We start from the raw sequence: 22,281 nt of genomic DNA, 5'->3' as shown, positions 1-22,281 counted from the left end.
AGAAAGAAAGAAAGAGAGAAAAGAAAAAGGAAAGAAAGAAAGATGACCAAGAGGAGTAGGAGGTAGTTGCAGCTGGAACCTGGAACACTATATAACCATAGGATCACAGGACCAATCGGTTCGTTTGATTATGGCTGTGGTGAGAAGAGTGTGATACACAACAATGACACTAAGTCCTTAAGTGGAAAATGAAGGATAGAGAGAGAAGAAACTTCCTGACATTGAAGGAGAGAGTAGGGTAAGGATAAGGATGACTGCTGACAGAGCCCATTAGCTTAATGTGTGTGCGTGTGTAAGTCTAAAGAAATAAGATTCATAATTCATCTGTTAATGTGTAGGAGCATCAGGGGCCTTGATTCTATAAAGCATAAAACTTATTCATTATTTTTTCTTTATTTTTTCTCCATGTCTTACCATAAGGGCAGCAGATGGAAGAATCCAGCGGAAGACAAAATAACTTTTATATTTTTTATGGGTTGAATTATGGCAGACTTGATCTTTTTAACAATATCTTAATTCCCTTCCGGGAAATCTACTTAACAAAAGGATTAATCATTTATTAAAATTAAAAAGAACTTTATTAGTATCCGTCAAGTAATATGGTTGATATAGTCAATTTCAAATCAGAAACTAGGACTTTCTAAAGCAGCCTAATAGTGTGTTTTCCAGTGTACAAGTTGACATACTCTTTAGTGTAAACATGTAGTGTAAACTTCAGACATCGTCACTATTTTACCAAAGCCTGTTGCAATTCATATGGAATGTTTAGTCCCCCAAAGTCATCTTGGTGTATAAGTCAACTTACCTTTACTGACTAAATTTTGGTCTGAAAAATTCAACTTGTATGATTATGGTACTGACTTCAACTTTGATGGCAGTGTATACAACACTGGTTGGTACAGAGTTATATTGGCCCTCAGGGTTGGATTAAGACCCATAGAGGCTCACATTTAAAAGATTTTGGTGCCCTCATATATAAATGCAATTCAAAATATAAACAACAATAAACCATGGAATAAATGTTTAGCTTTCAAAATAAAACTAAACTAATGTTAAGATGGAAAATAATGTTTATTTCTGTATTCTTTTATTCTTTTATTTGTTTCAGTCATTTGACTGCGACCATGCTGGAGCACCGCCTTTAGTCAAGCAAATCGACCCCAGGACTTATTCTTTGTAAGCCTAGTACTTATTGTATTGGTCTCTGATGCCAAACCGCTAAGTTACAGGGACGTAAACACACCAGTATCGGTTGTCAAGTGATGCTGGGGGGACAGACACACACACACACACACACACATACATATATATATATATATATATGACGAGCTTCTTTCAGTTTCCATCTACCAAATCCACTGGCAAGGCTTTGGTCGGCCCGAGGCTATAGTAGAAGACACTTGCCCAAGGTGACACGCAGTGGGACTGAACATGGAACCATGTGGTTGGTAAGCAAGTTACTTACCACACAACCACTCCTGTGCCTGTGTATAATTCCACTTTAATTAAATTTGAGAAATTTTCTCCTACCTTTTTCTTAATTGCAAAATCTTTGATTTAGGACACCATGAACACTTAGAAATTATATTTCTGATCATATAAACCACTTTGAATATTATTTTATCAAGTTTAAAGTGATTTGTTTTGTGCCATTAACCATTTACCATTTCTCTGATGCCCCCCTCCTTCCTTTGACACCTTAAGCATGTGCTTATTTTGCTTAACCCTTTAGCATTTAAACCAGCCATATCCAGTTAAAATATTCTACTTGTTTTATGTCCAAGCTGGCCAGAACTGGTCTCTCACATCTACCCTACAATATCATTCTAAAACTTAACAGTTACTTCATTGAAATCTCATAGCCACAAAATAATGAATGATTAATTCAAAACAATGTCAATAAATAAGCATTACATTTGATAGAATAATGTGAATGATAAAGGGTTAATAGTTAATCCTGTGCTTTTGGCCCTAATCCTTTCTATAGACTACGTCAATGTCATGAAGAGGGGAGGATCTGTTGTAGTCTTCCATAAAACCTTTTCCAGGCCTGTACTCTGAGATAACACTCCAGTGTCACCTCACTGTGCTCTGCTAACTTAGATCGAAGAAATACTTATCCAGTGCTAATCCATGGTTCACTGCATTTCTGACAACAACAGTGAAAGGGATTGTCTGTAACTTGTTGTGGAACAAATATCACCAGGGACGTCATTAAAAAAAAAATTTTATTTTTTGTGACATTTTAGTTTTTTCTTGCTGATGCTTATGTCCTTCACCAATTATACATTGGCAAAAATACTCAGACCATGTGAATATAAAGTTTGCTTCACAAACATGTGGTTGCAGGTTCAGTGCCATTATACAGCATTTTTGAGAAATATTTTGTACAATAATAACCTTAAGCTAAACAATGCTTTGTGAGTGAAACTGCAGAAGCCCTATATACATATGTGTGTGTGTGTATCTGAATGCATGTACACGAGTTTATGTGTGTGTGTGTGTATGTGTGCCAGTACTGCCTGACTGGCCCTCGTGCCGGTGGCACATAAAAGCACCCACTACACTCTCGGAGTGGTTGGCGTTAGGAAGGGCATCCAGCTGTAGAAACTCTGCCAGATCAAGATTGGAGCCTGGTGCAGCCATCTGGTTCGCCAGTCCTCAGTCAAATTGTCCAACCCATGCTAGCATGGAAAGTGGACATTAAACGATGATGATGATATCAAGAGAGAGAGAGAGAGACAGACAGACAGACAGAGATACATTTCTTTAAGGGTGAATCTCAAAGAAAAATGAAGTGATAAATAATAACATGTAAATATTAGGTTAAAAACCCCTCTGAATAGAAAAAGTCAAAGGCTGCCCGTGGGACATCACTGCATATATATATATATATATATATATATATATATATATATATATGCAGTGATGTCCCACGGGCAGCCTTTGACTTTGACTATATATATATATATATATATATATATATATATATACATACACATATATACATACCTTCTTTGTATATCAATTTCTCCTTTCTGTATATCTATATTTATTTCCCTCCTCTCTCTCTCTCTCTCTATCACACATATGCACACACACACATATTTATTCTCCTGTTGGTTAAGTAATGGGAGCAGACAAGATATTTTTCAGTGCTTTACTCAGGGTTAGGTGGAACTAGGTTAAATAAGTAGTGCTAGGAAAAGTTGGGTGGAAGTGGGGTGGGAACACGGGTGGGTGAGAGATGAGACAAGATATTTCCAGTAGCACCTCTCCACCCACTGACGGCTGCACGTAAGGGGGAGTGGGGTTAGTGGACACCACACCACACCACCGGCACACCAGCAACAGGATATACAAACACATGTCTCTCCTTCGGGCTACAAAGAACCAGCTTTACCCCACCCCACCAACACAACAGTCGTTCAGTCATATACAAGTTCCCCTTAATAAAGTTATAAAACAACAGCTCAGACCTGCCAAGTTGTGGTTATTGTTGTTGTGTCACAATAATAGTAGTACTAGTAGTAGTTACTGTGTTAAAGAAATAGTGCTCGGTATTGTGTAGTAGTAGTAGTAGTAGTAGCTGTTGTGTCAAAGTAGTAGTAGTAGTAGCTGTTGTGTCAAAGAAGTAGTAGTAGTAGTAGTAGTAGTAGCAACAGCAGTAATTGTGTCACAGCAACATCATTGACATCATCATCAGAATCATCATTGTCATTGATTGTCGACCTTATCCTCCTCATCACTCTCTTCGTCTTCATCATCGTTGTTGCCATTATTGACATCATCAGCATCACAGCTGACATCATCATCATCATCATCAACATCATTCGTCTTCATTGTTATTGTCATCAGTGACCATCATCATTATCATCTCTGTTGATGTTAACATCATCATCCTCATCATCGTTAAAATCATCATAATTATTGTCATTTAACTGCTGCTTCTCCATGTTAGCACAGGTTAAATAACCCTACCATGGGCCATGAAGCACTGCCATCTAAAGGCATTGGCACAGTGAGCAGATGTCCAAGAGCCAAATAGTTCTATGGGCCCAATTCTATAGGGCCCAGTGCATTGATTTGTTTGGACATGGTGGGGGGACATATATCTGCTAAGATGACCCTGCCTAAAGTCAGTTTAATTTGGAGTTACTACCCTCCTTAGTGGAGGGTGGTCATGGAGACACGTGGCTTAGTGTTTAGTGTTATGGACTCATGATTGTAAGATTGTGGTTTCGATCCCTGGGTTGGATGATGGCATTGTGTTCCTGAGCAGAACACTTCATTTCATGTCACTCAGCTGTTAAAAATGAGTAACCCTGTGATGGACTGGCATCCCATCCAGGGAAGAATATATATATGTGTGTGTGTGTGTGTGTGTGTGTTTATGAATTTGTGTTGCAAGATTCCTGATGTGAATGGAATAAGCAGAGCAAGAGCACACATGAAGATGGAAAGTGTCGCTGAGGCAGACACAGATGTGTGACAAAAGATTTCCAGACAATGGACACAAGCTAGAATAAGAACAGTAATAAATCAGTGAAGAACGAATATATAGTGCATGTGTTTATTTGGCAAAGAAAAGAAATGACCATTCCAAATACAATATATATATATATATTTTACTGGGGAAGGCCATTTTATAGGGTTACTCTGGGTTTCTCATCCATAAACTTTATGGTGTATCGTCAGACCCCAAGACCTGTTGGCCTAAGAGGTCTTAGGCCAAAAGTCTTTGGGTCAGATGATATGCCATAAAGTTAAACCCTTTATGGATGGGAAACCCAAGGTAAGCACATAAACTGACCTTCTACAGTAAAAAAAAACACGTTGACTGCTCTACTTCTTATAAGGTGCTTCTTCTCCGGATTTCTGTATTCTAAAAGCAATATGTATGCCAAATGTGTTTTTGAGCAAAACACTTATTAAATGTGTTCTTACGAAATATTGTGTTCTTGAGCAAAATACATTTCATTTCATGCCACTTCAGTCCAATCAGCTGGCAAAAATGAGCAATCCTGGGAGAAACTGGCATCCCATCCAATGAAGAATATATATGCCAGAGAAACCAGTCCTATGTTCCTTGCAGAGTAATGTGGACTACCCATAAGCATAACCCTTTAGCATTTAAACTAACCATATCCGGCCAAAAGTATTCAGCCTGTCTTATGTTCAAACTGGCTAAATCTGGTCTCTCACACCAACCCTACAATATCATTTTAAAAATTAACAGCTACCTTGTCAAAATCTCAAAGCTACAAGATAATGCATGATTAATTCAAAACAATGTGGATGAAGAAGCATTAACTTTGGCAGAATAATGTGAACACTAAAGGGTTAAAATGGCTCAGGGACTACAATTTGCTCTTACATTCCTGTTGTGACATGGTTTCTATGGTTGGATACCTTTCCTATAGGCAACCACTTTACAGAGTTACAAGTACAGCAGCAACAGCAGTTGTTGCTGCTACTGTTCTTAAGCTCTCAAAATCAACCTTGACAAACCAGGCCTAGAACCAAAGACAATCCAACCATAACCAACCCCTCTTTTTCCTATGTAGAGGAACCACATTATCAAATATGTCCTTTTCTAAGATGATATGGTGTAATTCAAAGGAAAAATATGCTGCTACTTCTAGCATCTTGAGTTACCATGTAGAGATTCCTTCTTCATTGACTCAAGGAGCAGCAGTAATAGTTGTTATTATTGTTATTGCCGTCACAGTGGTAATAATGGTAATAATTGCTGCAGTAGTAGTAGTAGTAGTAGTAGTAGTAGTAGGTATGACAGATGTTACTATCCAACTGAAATTGGGGTCTGACCTAGATCTAGTTCCAGAGAGAGGGGGGGGGCAAAGGAAGGTGGTAGGGGATGGAAGCAAAGAGAGCTGGGGAGGGGGTAGGTGGTGGAAGGGATGTGTTGATAAATATGGAAAATTGAAGAAAAGACAAAATACCATCATCATTCTGGAGGGTATAGGGGAAAAGGCGGAGTGGTGATGGTGGAGGGGAGGAGTGAGAAGGGGTGAGGATTCAGGGTATGAGAACACAGAAGAAAGGTCATGTGTGGTGGGGGAGGGCAAGTCAGGGACATGACAGGGTGAATATTGGTAACTCAACACTGCCCCCCTCACTCCCATCCCAACCCCTGGGAGGGGTGACTGACAGGTGGATGGGTGGTTAGATGGATGGATGGATGAGTGAATGGGTGGTTGGATATCTCCCCTCCATCAACCCATGGGTGCAAAGATGTCTTTTTCCTTTACTGGAGTTTGAGCAGTAAATGAGGTGAGGATCATGGTGGTGGTGGTGGTGGATGAGGTGGTATTGGCCATAGTTGTGGTAATGATGATTGCGACAAAGGAGGAGGTGGAGTTGTTGATGGTGGCAGCAGTGGAGGTTTCATTGTTGTTGTTGTTGTTGCTGGTGGTGGTGATGGGCAGTTCAGAGTGATGGTAGGCAGTGGTAGAATTGGTGGAGGTTTTGATGAGGTGATGGTTGTAGCAATGGAGGTGTAGTTGGAGGTGGTGGTTGCAGTGTTGTTGTTGGAGGGTGTGGAAGTGACAGTGGAGGAGTTTTTGCTGCTGTTGTTGTTGTTTTTAGTGATGATGATGATGATGATGATGATAGTGGTTAGTGGTGGTGGTGGTGGTGGTATTGGCAATCCTGGTGGGTAGAAAACATTTACACTGGAATTAGGCTAACTTTTATATGTTACACCTGTTTTACAAACTGATAAGGAAACAACACAGCGCCAACAAGTTATCCCACTACTAGGTCATTCAACTTGCTAGATATAGCAAGAAAAGCTACCTCAAATAACACTCTACAATTTGAAATCTGCCAACACAGCTCCTGGCAAGTCACTGCGCCCTTTCTTCTTTAACCCTTTAGCATTCATACACCATGAAACCAGGAAACTGGCCCTTATGAGTCAGTATGACTCAAGAAGGTGACATTACCTTTTTGTACTGAGGTTGATCTAATCAACTTACTCCATCTCCCACCTCCTCCACTAAACTTGCTAGCCTTGTGCCAAAATTTGAAACCATTATTTAAAAAAAATATCTTTCTTAAAAAATGTCAGATTAGACAATGGTATATGGCATGATAGTCATGGATGGAACGTATGCATTTCACCATAAACCTATTGAATCAGGTTTAGATAACAACAGATACACCAACTAACATCCCTTCCAATGTGGACACATCAATTTCTTCTGGAGGACAAAATTTAAATGTTCAAGTGGAAGGTACTAGGGATGCATTTCATTTTGAAGACACAAAGATAATTTGCTTTCAAAGTGACATGGCAGCTCCAGTATGGCCAAGAAGAGGATTACAAATTTTTAAAAAATATCATTTCTAAAACAGAAATAAGGTTAGAAATTTGCAGGGAAGGATCAGTCAATAAATCTGAGCCTGGTACATGACTGGTACTTTAATGAATCCAGAATGCTGAAAGGTAACATTAATCTTAGTGGGATCTGAACTCAGGATGTATAGAACTGAAACAAATACCACAAGGCATTTAGTCAGATGCTCTAATGATTTTGCCAATCTACCATACCATCCTGCATAATAATAATAATAATAATAATAATAATCTGGGCCCCACCTGCAAGGTCATGTGCTGTTTATCTTGATATGAGATCACCATGTTGTGCATACATGGTTGTGATGCATGTGCCTAGTGTACTCTTATCAGACAGGTAGTCATGATGGGTATACTGGGCTTCGTATATTTTACCCCAGTGTCACTTTGATGGCATGCACTGCTCTCTCACTCAATAACAATAATCCTTTCAACTAAAAGCACAAGGATTGAAGTTTGTGGGGTGGAGACTAGACAATTACATCAATCCCAATGTGTTGCTGGTGTTTAATTTATCAACCCAGAAAGGATGAAAGGCAAAGTCGACCTCAGCAGAATTTGAACTCTGAATGCAAAGACAGACAAAATGCTGCTTAGCAATTTGTTTGGTGTGCTAACAATTCTGCCAGCTTGTCACTTTGATAACGGTTTCAAATTCTGGCACAAGGCCAGCAATTTGGGGGAGGAGCTAAGTCGATTAAATCAACCCCAGTCCTCAACTGGTACTTACTTTATCAACTCCAGAAGGATGAAAAGCAAAGTCAACCCCGGTGTAAATTGAACTTAGAATGTGAAGACAGACGAAATTCCACTAACCATTTTGCCCAGCATGTTAACAATTCTACCAGCCTGCTGTCTTAATAACAACAACAACAACAATAATAATGATATAGTACACTAGCACAAAAGGGAAACAAAAGGAGGCTAATAACATTACCAGGATTATGCACTGGAAATTATGTGTGAAACAGAACAAGAAAGCATTAGGAGCACCAGCTTGACCCTGTGGTAATAGTGTTAGATGAAGAGAAGCTACTTTAGGACTTTAGAACAGTTAATGTGATCACAAGATACATAAGAGAAAGACCTGATATTGTTATTGTTGAGAAATAGAAAAATACTTTATTGTATAATTAATTGATGTAGCATCACTGGGGGATAACAAAGTATGTGGAAAGGAAAAGGGAAAAAAATTGGGCAGTAACAGAACTTGAAGAGGAGTTATCTACAAAATGTGGGGCAAGATAAAAGGCTGAAAGGGGATGCCCTGGGGACAGTAGCATCAACACTATCATCATCATCATCATTATCATCATCTGTTGATGTCCATTTTCTCCATGTTTGTTGAGAAAGATTTTCTCTGGCTGGATTCCTTTCCTGTTGTCACATTCACTGGCTTCCAAGTAAAATATAATATTTCTTTAAGTTCAGATATGTTTTCACTGAAGACTGAGATGAACGACATTGTTTTATATGACAGTGATGCTCATTTACAACTGTCACATGATGGCAAAAAGGGAGACACAAAATACCTCCATCCATGCATGCACACACACACACACACAATACATACATACATATAATAGTAATATGAGGGAATATTATTCCAAACTTACAGGGAAAAATTCAATTTAGAAATACTAAATCAAATTTTACAAATATAATATATATATATATATATATATATATATATATTAATTAGAAAAAACCCCACCTTTTTTCAATTCAATAATGAAAAATTGAATTATACCATCTAGAAAAATTACACCTTATAGAAAGATTAAATATAAGATGAAACATATAATAATGATTAAGTAATGTACGAAATAATAATAAAATGTTTTATTTATTTTGTACATTACTTAATCATGTGGTTTTTTTCTAATTCATATATATATATATATTATATATATATATATATATATATATATATATATATATATATATATATATATATATTATATATATATATATATATATATATATATATATATATATATATATGTATAGTGGAGGCGCAATGGCCCAGTGGTTAGGGCTGTGGACTCGCAGTCGTAGGATCACAGTTTCGATTCCCAGACCGGGCATTGTGAGTGTTTATTTGAGCGAAAACACCCAAAGCTCCAGGAGGCTCCGGCGTAGGAGTGGCTGTGTGGTAAGTAGCTTGGGCAAGTGTCTTTTACTGTAGACTTTTGGTAGATGGAAACTGAAAGAAGCCCGTCATATATATGTATATGTATATGTGTGTGTGTCTGCGCTTGTCCCTCCAGCATCTCTTGACAACCGATGCTGGTGTGTTTACATCCCCATAACTTAACGGTTCGGCAAAAGAGACTGATACAATAAGTACTAGGCTTACAAAGAATAAGTCCTGGGGTTGATTTGCTCGACTAAAGGTGGTGCTCCAGCATGGCTGCAGTCAAATGACTGAAACAAGTAAAAGAGATTATGTTAATCTTCCATAGAATCATTAGAGCATTTTGATAAATGCTCTGTGGTATTTGTTCTTACAAATATTGCCAAGATCAACTTAAGCCTTTCTTCTGAGTGTAGGGAGGTGGGGTTGATAAAATAAAATAGCAGTCAAGTACTTGGATCAATGGTATCAAAATTGCTAGCTTAGCACTTAAATCAGAAGTCATTTAAAATATATTTTATTACCATCTGGCAGAAAGCCACTTCCTCTTTTACTATATCTGAGTCAAGGAGTTGGGGTAGCAACTTGTGAGTTACTTGGTGACCTCACCTGTGCTGGTGCTGTGAAAAAATGCACTCAGTGTACTCTGAGAAATGGTTAGCTTTAGGAAAGATATTCAACCATGGAAAACACGTCAAAGTAGATACTGAAGCTTGCCGCAGTCCACTAGCTTGTTGGATCCTGTCAAATTGTCTAATCCACGCTGGCATGGAAGTTAGACATAAAATCATTATTAACTCTGCCTTAGTGAAGGTGGAGGTATTGTTTTCAGTTGTGTTTGTTTGTTTGTTCGTTTGTCCATGGACAAGATATCTCAAGAATCACTGGATGGATTCGGATGAAACTCAAGGATGCTTGGCCTTGTGATTGGCATGAACTCATTAAATTTTGGGACTGATCTGATACTGGACAAGGATTCAGGATAATTTACCTGTTTTTTTACTTAATTTTTGAGAGCAGTCGGGTTCATTTTTAGCATTCTCATTTGTGAGAGCAGTTGATTTTATTTCAGATATTCACATTTTAAAAATCATCTCTGGCTAATCATTGAGAAGATGTTGGTGTTGCCTTATGGGAGGTTTTGCGCTTGTTGTTGTTGTTATTATTATTATTATCATTATTGAGAAGATAGCGAGCTGGGAGAATCGCTAGCACACCAGGCAAAATGCTTAGCAGTATTCTAAGTTCAAATTTCGCTGAAATAGACTATGGAACCTGGTAAAGCCCCTAGCCTTACCAGTTCTTCTGAAGCCACCCAACCCATGCCAAGCAGACATTAAATGTTGATAATGATGATAATATTTCTATACAGTTTCTGCTAACCAAATTTCTCTCACAAAGTTTGGGTCAACTCAAAGTTATTTTGAAAGACTTTTGCTTCAGATGGTGTACACTGGGATTGAACCTGTGACCTAATGATTATGAAGTGGACTTCTTAACCACTCAACTACTCAAGCATCCCAATAATAACAATAACAAAAACAATAAAGATAAAAATAATGATTCCTTTAACCACCCTCAAAGGCAATAGATGGGAGGGGGATGACGTTCCAAGGACAAATAAGATTAAATAATGAGGGAAAGATGCGAAATTAATTTTCAACTCTTCACATTTAGTTTGTTCCGAAATTACAAAGATAATAGAGAATAGTATTGAGGACAATGTTTACTGTTGAATTTAAATGTTACAGAGGCCATCCATCATCACTATCACAATCATCAATATAAACCTACCATTAATCAGTATCATCATTAACACCATCGTCATCAACATAACCTACCCTCACAACAATGATAAAAGAAAAACCCGAGAGGAACATCTGTTGTTGCTCAAACTACCAGAAATAGCAGCTGAGTCTCCCACAGATTCAACTCACAAAGCCCTGTCTTAGAATATAATACACACTGGATAATGTGGTCCAGGATACTCTACCAAGAGGCAAACGACAGGATGGCCACGGCTGGAATACCTTTCATCATAGGTCTGCTGGATAAGAGCTGACCTGGGGTTAAACAGCAACAAAGCAAACACTATCACCACAGCTACCACTACCATCATCTCAAACGATAACCCCACCACAGCCATCACCATGAATCAATGAAGAATTCTCCAGATGGTAGATCAGCTTGCTAGATATAGCAACTAAATATTTCATAACCCTTTAGCATTCAGATCACTCTGTCAAATATAATGTTTATTTATTCAATATATATATATATATATAATATAATATATATATACACATACATAATAATAATATTATTTATATATATACATAATAATATAATATATATACATAATAATAATATAATATTATATATACATAATAATATAATATATACATAATAATAATATAATATATACATAATAATATATATATATATATAATACATAATAATATATAATATATATACATAAATAATATAATATATATATATACATAATAATAATATAATATATATACATACATAATAATAATATAATATATATATATACATAATAATAATATAATATATATATATACATAATAATAATATAATATATATATACATAATAATAATATAATATATATAATACATAATAATAATATAATATATATATATACAATAATAATATAATATATATACATAATATATATATAATATATATATACATAAATAATATAATATATATATACATAATAATATATAATATATATATATACATAATAATAATAATATATATATATACATAATAATATATAATATATATATACATAATAATAATATAATATATATATACATAATAATAATATAATATATATATATACATAATAATAATATAATATATATATATACATAATAATAATATAATATATATATATATATACATAATAATACTATATATATATATATACATAATATAATATAATATATATATACATAATAATAATATAATATATATATATAATAATAATATAATATATATATATACATAATAATAATATATATATATAATACATAATAATATATAATATATATATATACATATAATAATATAATATATAATATACATAATAATAATATAATATATATATACATAATAATAATAATATATATATACATAAATAATATAATATATATATATACAGAATAATAATATTATATATATACATAATAATAATATAATATATATATACAGAATAATAATATTATATATATATATATATATTATATATATATATATATATATATATATATATATATATATGTTTATTGAAAATTCAAATGGTAATGTCTTGTAGGTTAGAGATTTCAAAGATGTGACTTTAATTTTAGAATAACATTGTAGGGTAGGTGTGAGATGTTGGATCTGGCCAGTTTGAACATAAAACAGGTAGAATATTTGGGCCATATATTGTTGGTCTAAATGTTCATGGGTCAAATCACATATGGTTTTATTTAAAAAAAGGGAAGGACATTAAATAATGTAGTTCTTGATGCCTTTAAAAATGAATGGGATGGTCACTACTGGAACGCTTTTGATCATTTAAAAACGAATGGGATGGTCACTACTGGAACGCTTTTGATCATTTAAAAATGAATGGGATGGTCACTACTGGAACACTTTTGATCATTTAAAAATGAATGGGATGGTCACTACTGGAACACTTTTGATCATTTAAAAATGAATGGGATGGTCACTACTGGAACACTTTTGATCATTTAAAAATGAATGGGATGGTCACTACTGGAATGCTTTTGATCATAGGTTAGTTTGATGAAAGTTGATGTTGAAGTTCAGTGACAATGCTACTACTACAACCATCATAATTACCACATACTAGTACCAGAGCTATTGTAATCACCACTGTGACCATTACAACTAACACCACCAGAATCAGCAACACCATAACTGATAACACCACCACCACCACCACTGCAACCAACTTCACCAACACCACCACCACAACTGCCAACACCATCATAACAAACTATCAATAACAAAACGACCACCACCATTACCAACCTCACCACCACCACAACCAACCATCAAAGTCAGTTAAATGCCTGTTATCTGAGATCTCCTGTTATACTATTGTTTTTTTAACATGTAAATAATTGAAATATTTACTGCATGGGAAAGGACAAAGGAAATACAATAACTAGTTGTGATTACTAAGTTGTGAATGCTATGCCTTTCTGTGACGAATGATTGGTGCCTTGACAAAGTCACTCAGAGGTGGAAACAGTGATTGTGGCAGCGCTGTTCATTGTGGTCATGTTGTTGGTTATAGTGATAGTTGTTGTTGTTGTTGCTGTTAAGCAACAAGATGGGTAAGGGTGATTAGGTGATGGTCTAGGGTTTAGGGGCAGGAGACCCCAGAACTTTGAAAAAGAAAAAAACTTTGGTCGTCTTGTTGTAGTCAAGGGCTCTTCGTTGATGCCCAGCACCACTGGAAGGTGGCCCTCGAAGTCGCTGGAAATGGAGATCTCCAGGTCCAAATTCTTGAACGGCTGTAGTGATGGTTGTGAAAGCATGTGGCTTAGTGGTTAGGGATATTCAGGTGATGCTTGTATGGTCATGAGTTCAATTCCTGGTCTAGCATTGTGTCCTTAAGCAAGAAACTTCATTTCACATTGCTTCAGTCAATGCAGCTGGTAAAAATGAGTAGGAACAGTATTTCAAAGGGCCAGCCTAGTTGCATTCTGTTTCATGCTGAATCTCCTTCAGAACTACATTAAAGATGCTATGCATATCTATTTCTTTACTACCCACAAGGGGCTAAACACAGGGAGGACAACCAAGGGCAGACAAAGGGATTAAGTCGATTATATCGACCCCAGTGCGTAACTGGTACTTATTTAATCGACCCCGAAAGGATGAAAGGCAAAGTCGACCTCGGCAGAATTTGAACTCAGAATGTAGCGGCAGACGAAATACCTATTTCTTTACTACCCACAAGGGGCTAAACACAGGGAAGACAACCAAAGACAGACAAACGGGTTAAGTCGATTATATCGACCCCAGTGCGTAACTGGTACTTATTTAATCGACCCCGAAAGGATGAAAGGCAAAGTCGACCTCGGCGGAATTTGAACTCAGAACGTAGCGGCAGACGAAATACCGCTAAGCATTTCGCCCGGCGTGCTAACGTTTCTGCCAGCTCACCGCCTATGCTATGCATATCTGGTAACCATTCAGTCATGTGCATGCATGCATGTGTGTTTATCTTCAATAAAGTTTGGCTAAGATTTCAACAGTTCTGTACAGCAAGGCAGAAGCAGGGATAAAAAAAAATCAATAAGTAAATGTACAATAAAGCACACTGGTTGACGTAGATAAATGAAATATCTCAGAGAAGATACCACTGTGGAAAAATTACCCAAAAGTGTCATCTGAAGGAAAAAGAATAAGTTAAGTTAACGTTGAAAATATTTAATGGCAATGTCCTTGTCAAGAACACATCACACAAGTCAGAGTATATGAGCTGTGAAGCACTGGCCATTTTGACTCCCTAAGTAGGTAGACTGATACTCTACCCACTTCAGTAGAGCTAGTGATCAACTATGTGTGACTAATGGAACACAAATGTTAAAATATTAATGATCCAGTTAATTGCAGGTTGTAGCTAGTGATCTCATACTGTTATTTGAGTATGCATGTGAGAGACAGTGTGTGTAAATATGTGCACACACTCACCTCTCTCTCTCTCTCTCTCACACACACACATTATGGACAGATAAATATATCTAAGCACATGCATATATACAGACTATACATACATACATACATACACACACACTGATGAATAAATGCTCAAATATATACGCATACATGTGCATGCATGCATAAACACACATACATAACCATATACATTCCTACAAATACATACATGCATATCATATATATATATACACACACATATATATAACATATATATATATATACTGCATGTATATATGCGTATACATACATTCACATAAATACACACATCTACCTACATGCTCACACAAATACACATGTATTCATTATAAGCACACACGCACAAAAAATACAAGTGCCTACATGCTCACACATATACATAGGTGTTCATTATAAACACACATGTACATATACACACATACATACACACATTCACTGACATGAATCCCAAGAGAAAACATTAGGTGTGTTTCTAACCATGTCGTTAAACCAGATTCTACAACGGAAATGGGCAAAACCCAGCGTACAAGAGAAACATTGTAACAAAGAACAAGAATTAAAAGTAAATAATGGTAATTATAGAAGGATAATAGAAATTTACTAATAATTCTATCAATGCCAGCACAATGATTTCAGAATACACACAACTATCTTTGTTGGGTTTTTTGTAGTTAACCTATATTTTCAGGGTTATGATAAAACAATTAGCTATTGTTTGTTTAGCTCTGGATCAGCACTGCTCGGACAGAGCTACGTGCAAAGACATTCCATCCGTGACAATCCCACTTTATTTTTCTAGATTATATTTTTATCGTTTGTTCCAATTATTGGACTGCAGCCATGCTGTGGTACAAATTTGAAGGATTTTAGTCGGACAAATTAACCCTTGTATTTATTTGTTTTTAAGTCTTGTGCTTATTCTAGCAGTATTTTTTTTTTTTTTGCTGAACTCCTAAGTAACGGGGATGTAAACAAACCAACATCAATTGTCACATGTTGGCTGGGGTGGGTGGAGACAGACACAAGGACACACACAGATAGACATGTACACACAATGAGCTTCACCAAATTCACTCATAAAGCATTAGTTGATCTGGAGATATAACGAAAGAAACTTGCTCAAGGTGCTGTGCAGTGGAAATGAACCTGAAACCATGTGCTTGGAAAACAAGCTTCTTAACCACACATTCATGCTTGCACCTAACAGTGTACTTTATAATAATGAACTTAATGTAGATAATACTCAGGTGCGCTACAACTTGTCAGAAAAGAGTAAAAGAAAGGACAGAAATTATAATAAAGAAAGGTAGCAATGATAGACCAAGGTACAGGTATAATACACAGAATAAAAGAAAATGATTTCATTATCCAACTGTCCTTTTTATTTGAAGCAATTATGCTGTGTCTGGGGAGAGTTATTTTTCTTTTTGTGCCTTATAATTTAACACACTCACCAGTAAAATTTCCACTTATTCCTTATTTTTATTTTCCTATTGAAAAGGTTGTAAGACGCAACGAAAATTTTAGGAAAATAAAAATAAGGAATAAGTGAAAATGACTCTCCCAGACACAACAGAATATGCTTCAACACACAAACTCACGTAAAGAATCTTGCAAACCAAATCCAAAAACGAAATTATGCTGTGCTTTAAGTGAAATTTGGTTGCTATTTCTAGCAGGTCTTATGACCACATAGGAGTCTTCTGATCGGCTCATTAAAATGTGGTTCAGGTTAGATTTGATTGCTACCAGGTCAAGCGACTATATAAGGGCTCTCTCATTGGTTTGCTAAGACAGTAAGGAACAGTTCAATTTGGGATTTGACTGCTATTTCTACCATGTCAGGTAACTACATATTAAAGGTAGTGAGATGTGGTTTGAGTTGAGATTTGACTGCTTGCTCTAGCATATCATATGACTACCTAAGGGCTCTCTTGTTAGCATGCAATAAAACAAGTTGAACGACTCTGACATTGATAAAGGCTATAGACAGATGGTGGAGGTGCAAACTCAACAACCAAGACAAACATCGATACAAGGAGAAACAATGACTTCACTGTATGTAGGTTAAGACAGTATTTACATATGACATGTTGTGATATGCAATGTGTGAGCAGAAAAATGTCCAGGTTTTGAAACAGGATTAGTAACTTCAGAAAAGAATTTTGAAAGAGCAGAAGAAAATGTAAATATGGTTTTCATGTAAGAAATATATGAACTTTATTGTATGGATTATATAAATATGGTGAGTAGATGGTAAAATTGGTGTGTATTAAACAAGATTTATTTACATCCTTTAGTTACACAGGCGTAAGTGTGGCTATGCGGTAGAAGCTTGCTTCTCAACCACATACTTCTAGGTTCAGTCCCCTTGGGCAAGTGTCTTCTGCTATAGCCTTGAGCAGACCAAAACTTTGTGAGTAGACTTAGTAGATAGAAACTGAAAGAAAAAGGCAGTGAGCCAGCAGAAATGTTAGCATGCTGGGCGAAATGTTTAGTGGCGTTTTGTCTGCCGTTACGTTCTGAGTTCAAATTCTGCCAAGGTCGACTTTGCCTTTCATCCTTTCGGGGTCGATAAATTAAGTACCAGTTACGCACTGGGGTTGATGTAATCGACTTAATCCCTTTGTATGTCCTTGTTTGTCCCCTCTATGTTTAGCCCTTTGTCGACAATAAAGAAATAAGAAACTCAAAGACTTAGAGATGCCTATCATGTATGTGCACGTGCACACACACACACACACATAAATATATCTGTAGAAACCTTGCCGAATCAGATTGGAGCCTGGTGCAGTCTCCTGGCCTGCCAGTTCTCAGTCAAACCATCCAACCCATGCCAGCATGGAAAGCAGATGTTAAACAACGACAACGATATATATGAATGTGTGTGTGTCCCCACCTCCACTGTTTGACAACTGGTGTTGGTGTGTTTACATCCCCATATCTTAGTGGTCTGGCAAAAGAGGCTGATAGAATAAGCATCAGGCATTAAAAAAGAAAGAACTGGGATTGATTCTTTCGACTAAAAATTCTTCAAGGCAGTACCCCAGTATGGCCACAGTCTAGTGACTGAATCTCATAAAAGAAAGATCCTAGGATTAAATCTCTCCTATGTACTATTTTGCCTTTCATCTTTCTGAGGTTGATAAAATAAGTACTGGAGTCCATGTAAGATAAAAACAGACTAGAAATTGGTGCTCCAGCTTGGACACAGTTCAACAACTGAAACTAATAAGAGATTTAAAAGAAAAACTATGGACAGGTTAATGAGAAAGAGCTAAAAACTACAGAATCATATTAATCTGAGGACATTCAACACTATGGGGATATTGGGTTAGAATTAGGATTAAGTTGGGATTACATTACAATTGCTGTTGGTGGTGGTGATGATGGTGTTAAGCCCTGATCAACTAGAGCTATGATCAAAGGCTCAGGATACACAATCTGATCAAGTCTTTTAATATAATCAAGAATACACTGTATTAGACCATCTCTCTCTTTCTCTTTTACTTGTTTCAGTCATTTGACTGCGGCCATGCTGGAGCACCGCCTTTAGTCGAGCAAATTGACCCCGGGACTTATTCTTTGTAAGCCCAGTACTTATTCTATCGGTCTCTTTTGCCGAACCGCTAAGTGACGGGGGACGTAAACACACCAGCATCGGTTGTCAAGCAATGCTAGGGGGACAAACACAGACACACACACACATACACACATATATATATATATATATATATACATATATACGACAGGCTTCTTTCAGTTTCCGTCTACCAAATCCACTCACAAGGCATTGGTTGGCCCGGGGCTATAGCAGAAAACACTTGCCCAAGATGCCACGCAGTGGGACTGAACCCGGAACCATGTGGTTGGTTAGCAAGCTACTTACCACACAGCCACTCCTGCGCCTATACTAAATTTTTTGTTGAACCCACTGTTAAATCCTACCACACTGACCATATCTGTACATGGTTTACACAGCTCTCACAGGTCATTTATCTACACCTAGTTTTCTTAGTGACTACCAGGCTACTTGTGAAAGGACTTTTTCCAAGACATAGTGGCTTACTCATAGCTAACAGCTTCTGTAATTGCCTCATTGCACATCAGTCTATGTAGCTTTTAACTTGTATTATCTGGTCCCTCTGTTGTGCCTATATAGAGTAAGTAGTCCTTTCTCCCATGAATTTTCATTCAGTAGCCTCTCCCATATATATTTCTTTACTACCCACAAGGGGTTAAACACAGAGGAGACAAACAAGGACAGGCAAAGGGATTAAGTCGATTACATCGACCCCAGTGCGAAACTGGTACTTTTATTTATCGACCCCGAAAGGATGAAAGGCAAAGTCGACCTCGGCGGAATTTGAACTCAGAACGTAACGGCAGACGAAATACGGCAACGCATTTCACCCGGCGTGCTAACGTTTCTGCCAGTTCGCCTCTCCCATATAGCTATACCACTGAGTGTGTGCATGCACGCTCATATAATGACTGAAATATGGTGTAGGTGGAAGACAAAAGGGCAATGTGTATTGAAATTAGACTCAAACACAACAGCACATTTGACATGTAAAAATGTATGTGTATATATATACAAATTCGTGTGTGTGTACGTAAGTAACCATGAACTTTGATATTTGTACATTTTTCACAGAACTTTAATGTCTAACAATGTAGGTGGATAGTAAGTTCAGATTAAGGGAAAGCAAAGAGAGAAAGAGAGGCGAGAAAAGAGGGGAAGAGAAACAGAGAGAGAACTGGCACCAACACAACAATGTGTCATGTACAGAAATTAGTTTACATAATCACTATCATCTCCACCACCACCACCACCATCATCAACAACAACAACAACAGAATTTCTATGTAGTCACTAGATTTGCAAGAAATAGCAGTCAAATATACGTCAAAACTTAATGTCTGAAAAAAATCTAAAAAGAAAAAAAAAACAGAATGATATAGACACGTACACTGTTTCTGAGAAAAAACGAAAAAATTGGATGGTCATGGCTAGGATGTCTTTGATCTTAAGTTTGCTGCTTGATGAGGGCTGACCAGAGGCTACACTCTTAACCTCATCAGAAACAGCAGCAGCATCAATGATGCAAGCAAACGAGGTAGCTTCTATGTAGGCCTGGTAGAAACAGCAGCAAAAGGCAGTGACCTGGCAGAAACGTTAGCACACTGGGCGAAATGCTTAGCGGTTTTTCGTCTGCCGTTACGTTCTGAGTTCAAATTCCGTCAAGGTCGACTTTGCCTTTCATACTTTCGGGGTCAATAAATTAAGTACCAGTTATGCACTGGGGTCGATCTAATCGACTTAATCCCTTTGTCTGTCCTTGTTTGTCCCTTCTATGTTTAGCCCCTTGTGGGCAATAAAGAAACAAGAAACAGCAGCAAAATCACAACTTAACATCTTCAAATGGAAAGGACAGACAATACCTTGGGCAATGTAAACATAGTCCTAGATTTACAAAAAGATGGAATGGTCAAGAATGGAACGCCTTTAATCTAAGGTCAACTGCATAGTCAGGGCTGACCTGGGGCTAAACCACATCAAAAATAATGACACCAATAACAATAACAGTTTCAACTTTTCATAGAGAGTTTCAAAAAATAAAACCAAAAAAAATTGCTTCTTTCCACATCTCCCCAATAATGAAACAAATGTTACTTACTTTTGACTTGTTTCTTAAGTAACTTTGTTGGATCAACCCAGTGCTGCAAAAGAGAAAAAAAATTATCATTATTATTGTTGTTATTATTATCATATTACCATCATTATTAAGGCAATGTGTTGGCAGAATCATTATTGCAACAGACAAAATGCTGAGCAGCATTTCTCCTGGCTTTACATTCTGAGTTCAAATGCTGCTGAGGTCAATTTTACTTTTTATCCTTTCAGGGTTGATAAAATAAGCACCAGGATTATGGCCTTGTACCAAAAGTAGAAAGGATTAATATAATCATTCTCATCATTATTATTGTTTAAATTTTGCCAAGGTCGACTTTGCAGCGAGTTGGCAGAAACGTTAGCATGCCAGGCGAAATGCTTAGCGGTATTTCGTCTGCCCTTACGTTCTGAGTTCAAATTCCACTGAGGTCGACTTTGCCTTTCATCCTTTCGAGGTCGTTAAATTAAGTACCAGTTACACACTGGGGTTGATCTAATCGACTTAATCCCTTTGTCTGTCCATGTTTGTCCCCTCCATGTGTAGCCCCTTGTAGGCAATAATGAAATAAGGTTGACTTTGCCTTTCATCCTTTCAGGGTCGATAAATTCAGTAGCAGTTGAGTTCTGGGGTTGATGTAATTGATTTACCTCTCCCCAAAATTTCAGGCCTTGTGCCTTTAGTAGAAAGGATTATTATTATTATTAAGGTGGTGAGTTGGCAGAATCGTTAGCGAGCTGGGTGAAATGCCAAGTGGTATTTTGCCTGTTGCTACATTCTGAATTCAAATTCTGCCGGGGTTGACTTAGCCTTTCACCCTTTCAGGGTTGATTGGATAAGTACCAGTTATGCACTGGGGTCAATATAATCAACTTATAATAATAAGTATATAATAACTATAACTATATAATAACCCCCTCCTCCATGCCGCCCTTGTAGCAAAAATTTGAAATCACTTATTATTATTATTATTATCATTATTGTTATTATTACTGTTCAAATTCTGCCAAAGTTGACTTTGCCTTTCATCCTTTTGGGATCGATAAAATAAACTAACAATTGAACACTGGAATCAATGTAGTCAACTCATCCCTACCTCCCCAAGCTGCCCTTGTGGCAAAAATTTGAAATAATAATAATAAAAATAATAATTATTATTATTATCATATTACTTGCAGAATTGTTAGTATGCCAGACAAAATGCTAAGAAGCATTTCATCCATCTTTGCATTCTGAATTCAAATGCCAAGGTAAACTTTGCCCTTCATCCTTTCAGCATTGATAAAATAAATATCAGTCAAGTATTGAGGTCAATAAAATAGACTAGTCCCCTCTACCAAAA

The 22,281-nt window shown here is 36.6% G+C and overlaps 1 protein-coding gene across 4 annotated transcripts in view; it reads right to left on the bottom strand.

The window, feature by feature from the left end:
* LOC115219640 (band 4.1-like protein 5) overlaps positions 1-22,281 on the bottom strand; it is a 263,963-nt gene that overhangs the window by 121,375 nt on the left and 120,307 nt on the right. For all 4 annotated transcript variants that reach the window (XM_029789800.2, XM_029789798.2, XM_029789799.2 and 1 more), the window contains exon 3: positions 20,946-20,988. In XM_029789800.2, coding sequence (XP_029645660.1) covers positions 20,946-20,988 — 43 coding nt within the window. The remainder of the gene's footprint in view (positions 1-20,945; positions 20,989-22,281) is intronic.

Source organism: Octopus sinensis, linkage group LG15 (genome assembly GCF_006345805.1).
Source record: "Octopus sinensis linkage group LG15, ASM634580v1, whole genome shotgun sequence".
Classification (NCBI taxonomy): Eukaryota; Metazoa; Mollusca; class Cephalopoda; order Octopoda; family Octopodidae; genus Octopus; species Octopus sinensis.
Note: the sequence above shows the minus strand (reverse complement) of the source record. Positions and strands in the feature narration are given on the sequence as shown.